The sequence below is a fragment of the Meleagris gallopavo genome, chromosome 10, assembly GCF_000146605.3.
Source record: "Meleagris gallopavo isolate NT-WF06-2002-E0010 breed Aviagen turkey brand Nicholas breeding stock chromosome 10, Turkey_5.1, whole genome shotgun sequence".
NCBI classification, from domain to species: Eukaryota; Metazoa; Chordata; class Aves; order Galliformes; family Phasianidae; genus Meleagris; species Meleagris gallopavo.
In genome coordinates this window covers 22130973-22136562 of record NC_015020.2, presented here as the reverse complement: position 1 = coordinate 22136562, position 5590 = coordinate 22130973, and the positions used below count along the sequence as shown (strand labels likewise).

Below are 5590 nucleotides of genomic sequence, written 5' to 3'. Positions count from 1 at the left end.
TTTTAAACGAGAGGTTTGATACTGCAATTCAGTGCAAATGGAATGGTGGAATTTGGATCAATTACGGCCTTGCTTGTAATTTGTTTGGGGAAACCCTTGTCTGCTTCCTCCAAACAAATTTCCTAGATGCTCACAACAGAGCAGTGCATAAATCCAGGGAAAAGTTGGCAGTGCTGAAGTATGAACTTAAAATTCAGCTGTGAGTGCTTGGGGAGCTGTGCCCCTCTCCTGCTCTAAATAGCAGAAATGCTGCCAGAACTGATGCATCATGGCATGGTTGACCTGATGGGAGAGGCACTGAGATTCATGGGTGTCAGTGGAGCTCTGGGGCTGCGAGCACCCTGCTCCTGGGGGACACTGCGCCCCAGCAGCCAGCGGGCACTGCAGCTTCTGCCCACCACGATGCCTTCCTCCTCCTCTTCCTCCTTTTCCTCTCCTCCTGCAGCTGCAGGGCACAGGGACCACAGCATGCCGTTTCCTCCCCTGTCTTGCTTAAGAAAGAAAAAAAAGACAAAAACTACGAAGCCACATTTGGGAGCAAGCTTGCAGAGTGGGGGAAGGCAGCGGCTCTGCTCTTGCAGCGCGACCTAAATCAGGCTGTGCATCGCCCAGAGGGCAGCGAGCACAGCACAAATCCAATGGAGCGCAGCATGCGGGGATTCCTCCTCCTGCAGCACTCTGAGCTGGGCTTTGTGCTGGGGCTGTTGTAACGAAATGAAGGCTTCGGGGGGGACCCTGAGGGTTGGGGCTTGGGGTGTCCTGTGGCTGTGGGATGTCCTGTGGCTATGGGGTGCCGGGGTGGCCTCGGATGCTGAGCAGCTCCTGGAGGATTTTGGTGGAGCTATGTGGCTGCAGAAAAACAAACCCCACTGCTCTGCCCTGCTGGGAGCAGACGGGCTTTGCGTTACTGTGGTTTTGTTTTTTAAGTTGTTATTTTTTTCCGTCGTCACCTAATTATCTTCAGCGTTCTTTTTACAAACTAACCCTCTTGTTTTTTTGTTTGTTTGTGTCTTTTTTCCCTTCTCTTTCCCTCTCCGGTTTCCCCTCTCGTTATGGTAGACTGATCCTTGGTTATCGTTGCAGAACTATGGCAGCGGCATGAGACCTCCGCCCAACTCCTTAGGCCCTGGCATGCCTGGAATTAACATGTAAGCCCCCTCAGCCCACACTGGGCAAAAGCGTCCACGCACTTTCAGGACCTGGGGTGCTGCCCGGCTGCCCCGGGACGTGCAGAGTGATGGATAACCGCAGAACTTTATTTTTCTGTTTCATTTTGTCCTCAGGGGGCCGGGAGCTGGCAGACCATGGCCCAACCCCAGCAGTGCTAACTCTGTGAGTATGCTCTGTCCTTGTGTTTAAGGCACAACGGCTGCTTGGGGAGCATCCCTAACCTGGGACACACAGCCTGGGTGTCTGTGGGGGCTTGGGGATGCTTTCCCCTGGCCCTGATTGCTAAAATCTGCTCTTCTCTCCATGTAGATCCCATACTCTTCTTCATCGCCTGGTACATATGTGGTGAGTTCTCCCAGCTCTGTGCAGGCACGGGTGAAAGTAGGGCCTGTGGGGTTGGCTTTGGGGTTGGGAGGGCATTGGGGAATGAGGGGGCAGCGGGGATATTCCACAGCATTCCCTGCGCTTAGCGCTGCTGGGGTCCAACCAGATGGCTTTGGAGCTGCGCTCGGGTGCATCAGGGCAGCGGCGTGGCTCACCCAGCTCTGTCTCTCCGCAGGGTCCTCCTGGTGGCGGCGGCCCTCCAGGGACACCCATCATGCCCAGCCCCGCAGGTAGGAGCCCACACCCCTCCCCAGGGCCGGCCCTGCTCCCCCCTTTGGGTTTTGGGGGAAGCTCGGTGCCACAGCTGCAGGGGAGGAGCTGCGGCGCGGCTGCGGCTGCTCCTTCTCCTCTTGCATTTTGATGAGGAGCCCTGACCTACATTTCTGGCTGGGTCCTAACAAAACTCACCGACCTCACAGCCAGGCCCCTCCCTCCTGCCCCTGTATTTTGGAATAATCCCATATGTATTCATGGATTCGAGGTTTCGTGGTATAGGGTACGTGACTGCATGTTATCTCTCTGCACATCCCCCGACCAGCGAGCTCCGTGCTTCCCAGTTAGAAGTTGAATTATTTTTTCACAGTTGAATTTCTGTGATTAAAAACTTTGTGGATCTTCATTAAATACAAATTAGCCAGAAAATGGTGGTACTTAGAGGGAATTTTAGGTGATAAAATACAAAAGAATGAGTTCAAGTGGCATGAGTTTGTTTTAATTAAGAAATGAATTAATCACCAGACTTACTGGGCTTCACTGTTCCACAGATTCAACAAATTCAAGTGACAACATCTACACAATGATTAATCCAGTACCGCCCGCAGGCAGTCGATCGAATGTAAGTCTGCTTTCTAATAATTTACATATCAGATACCATAACAAATCATAATTAACTTCATCAGTTGAGAGTAAAGCAGTTTAATTGATTTCAGCCATTTGTTACAAAACAGAAATAAAACAAACCATCAAAAAGTGATTAACTCTTCGGCGACTTTGTTAATTTTTTATGCTTATCGAGAGGGCGGCAGTCCTGCTGCTCTGGTCAAGGTGGTGGCAAGCTGCTGGGTTTGGAGGGATTCAAGCATCAACTGCTTTAATTGCTTATATATATGGAGAGAGCCCTTGGTGCTGGTATGGCTTGCACGCCTGGATCTGGCCAGATGTTGTAGGAGGATGTGGAGGACCACGAGCCCATGGTGTTGGCACAGTCTCTGGGTTTGGCCAAACGTTTGTAGTTAGACATGGATGACTACAGCCCCCCGGGGTGTGTCCTGCAGCCTTCAGAGGTGGACACATCTATCTTATCCATCATCAGTCAGGCTTGGAGATGGGGCCCCGGAGCCACCACGGCCTGGGTGTTACCTTCCGGCTGACGCGGTGTTGTTGCCTTCCCTTCCACAGTTCCCGATGGGCCCTGGCTCCGACGGCCCCATGGGTGGCATGGGTGGCATGGAGCCCCATCACATGAATGGATCGTTAGGTGAGCGCCTGCCCTGCGTCTCGGGGAGCCCCCGTGGTTGTCCTGCTGAGTGGGGTTTGTGGAGGGGAGTGGGGCTGTGGCTGCATCTTCAATAAGGCTTTTCTCTTTTGTCCCCACCCTGCAGGGTCAGGAGACATAGATGGACTTCCAAAAGTAAGTGAGCTGCTGGGTGGCTGTGGGACCTCCCTTTCCTGGGGATGTGAGCGGGGCAAGCCGGGGTGCACAGGGACACACTGACTGCTTACCCTCTCCTGCAGAATTCTCCAAACAACATAAGTGGCATTAGCAATCCCCCGGGCACTCCAAGAGACGACGGGGAGCTGGGAGGCAACTTTCTCCATTCCTTCCAAAATGACAATGTGAGTCTGGGGACGAGGATGGGTGCCCTCCATCCTTTCTGCTCTCTGTTTTGCTGTTTACAAGCAGCTCTGGGACAGAAGGTGGAGGAGGAAGAAAGGCATGGGGCGGGCATGGGTGGAAGCGAGCTTGGCTTCTCCCAGGGCAGAGAGACGTGGGGAGTGGAGGTGAGGAGGTTGTGGGAGAGGCTCCCACAGGACGGCGGCCAGCTGGGACATGCAGCTCCACTCCCACCTTCTCCACTCCCCACTGCTGTTGGGAGTCGCTGGGGTTCCTCCAGAGTAATAGGAGGTGAGGGTGAGACCTGCAGCCTGCTCGCAGTGCTGGGCATGGGCACAGGCGCCTCGCCTGCTTTTACTGTATTAGCATTACATACATGCATACAGCTTAATTATTTTATTTTTTCAATTGCTTCTTACCCCATACTGCTGTGGTTATTTTCTCTCTGGAAAGGCAACTTGCAGAGCAGATTATATCCTGATAAAGGAGTCTCCACCATCCTCTCTGTCTGATTTATTCACTCCCATTACGTTGCCTTATAGCTTCCATGAGCCCCAGCCTCACTCTTCTGTCTCCTCTCCACATGGAGCAGCGCGGTGCTCCGGGCTGGCGCTCACCATGGCTTTGTCTCTCTTGCAGTATTCCCCCAGCATGACGATGAGTGTGTGATTTCCCTCCCCCTCCTCCTCTCCAGGATCAAGAGAGTCAGCTGCCGTTCGGAGGATCTCAAAGAATTATGCAAGAAGAAGCTAGGTGTATGGGCAGGGAGACGCGTGGCGGGGCCAGCACCCCAGGTTTAGTTTCATGCAATAAAAAGGCTGAACTTTTTATTCCATAAAACATGAAGGACAAAACTTAAAATATTTCAAGACATGATGACAAGATCCTTCTTTGTGCAGAAGGGTTTATATATGTACATGACACTTCTTTTTGGAAACAAATGGAAGCCTCTAGCACCCAACTCCGATCTCTTTGCTTTGTTCTTTTAAATAAAGACAGAAACAGAACCCCGTTGTATGTTTGTGCCGTGCGACACCAGGAAGCTAGTCTAGATATGAAATCTCATGTTGTCTCTGTTGTAGTCATTTTTTAAATAAACTGGACAGTTTACAATGGTGGTTTTCGTTTGGAAGGCCTGGTTGGTTTTTGTTGGTTTTATTTTTTGCTTCGGTTTTGTTGGTTGGTTTTTTTTTCCTTCTTTTTGTTTTGTTTTGGGTTCTATTTGTGTTCATTCGCAGCACAACGCTTCCTCCTCCAGCAACAAGATGAAGAGACTCCACCACCTTGTGATAAAGGCGCTAACGCAGGTGGCCCCCGTAGGATCACATCCTCGGTTCGCTGTGATCTCCCTCCCCGTGGCTGTGGCATGCACTGTGTTAGTCTGTCCCCCCTCCCGGAGTACGCCAAGAACTCTGTCCCTCCCTTCCTCGAGCTGGTTCACCACTAACACCAATTTGACTTTTTAAATCCACCGAAAGAAAGGAGAACCAAAGGGCTGCTCCGCCCTGGGACTTTGAAGCTGTGATCTCAGCCAACCTCGGTTCTTTTGGGGCTTTTTTTTGCTTTGTCTTTTTGCTTTGTTATTCCTTTAAAGATGTGCTCTTGTCGGGGTTTCACTTCTCTGTGAGTCGGAACTGGATGGAGATCTTTTCTAAGCAGTTACTGTTGTTGCGATGTATCCTTGCTACTCTGTACGCTGTCGTAAGGACACAGCAGGAAGGGGCCCCGCGCTGGGAGGGGTGGGGTACCGTACGGCACCCCCTGCACTGCTCTTCGTTTTTCTCAATCTCCATTTCTGCTCCGTGTATATCATACTCTGTAAAATATTATCTCCCTGGATTGACCCTTGTGCGGATTATTGAAAGCATTGTATCTTGTTTCAGTGTTTTTTCTTACCTTGTAGTCTGGTTCTAAAATACCGAGAGGGGAAAAAAGAAAAAAAGAAAAAAAAAAGTAATTATTATACATTGTAGTTTGTGTACGATATTTGTTGATAATGTTTTATTAAAGGGATGTCTTTTTTCCGCACCCCTTCATTGAAATGTTTTTGGGAACATTTGGCTTGTTTTTATTATTCTGACTGCAAGACATGAGATGACGACAGAACTTTTTTTAGTGTGTAATACAAATTTTTTTAAATGTTTGCCTTCTTTTTCCTAGGCATTAATTGTGTTTTCCCTGTAGGGGTAGGGAGGGGCGGGC

At 50.4% G+C, this 5590-nt stretch overlaps 1 protein-coding gene across 1 annotated transcript; it reads left to right on the top strand.

The window, feature by feature from the left end:
* The first annotated feature begins 1078 nt into the window (after window positions 1-1078).
* Window positions 1079-5330, top strand: LOC100544143 (single-stranded DNA-binding protein 3). The gene is made up of 9 exons (XM_010716095.2): window positions 1079-1148; window positions 1284-1332; window positions 1480-1515; window positions 1730-1784; window positions 2319-2389; window positions 2953-3031; window positions 3156-3184; window positions 3289-3390; window positions 4028-5330. The coding sequence occupies exons 1-9, from the start codon at window positions 1099-1101 to the stop codon at window positions 4055-4057; spliced, it is 501 nt and encodes a 166-aa protein (XP_010714397.1). The 5' UTR covers window positions 1079-1098; the 3' UTR covers window positions 4058-5330.
* The last annotated feature ends 260 nt before the right edge of the window (window positions 5331-5590 follow it).

Coding starts and splice junctions, on each gene's coding strand:
- LOC100544143 (XM_010716095.2), top strand. CDS start 1,099: ATGAGACCTCCGCCCAACTCCTTAGGCCCTGGCATGCCTGGAATTAAC. Junction 3,032..3,155: donor TCACATGAATGGATCGTTAG/GTGAGCGCCTGC, acceptor CCCACCCTGCAG/GGTCAGGAGACATAGATGGA. Junction 3,185..3,288: donor ACATAGATGGACTTCCAAAA/GTAAGTGAGCTG, acceptor CCTCTCCTGCAG/AATTCTCCAAACAACATAAG.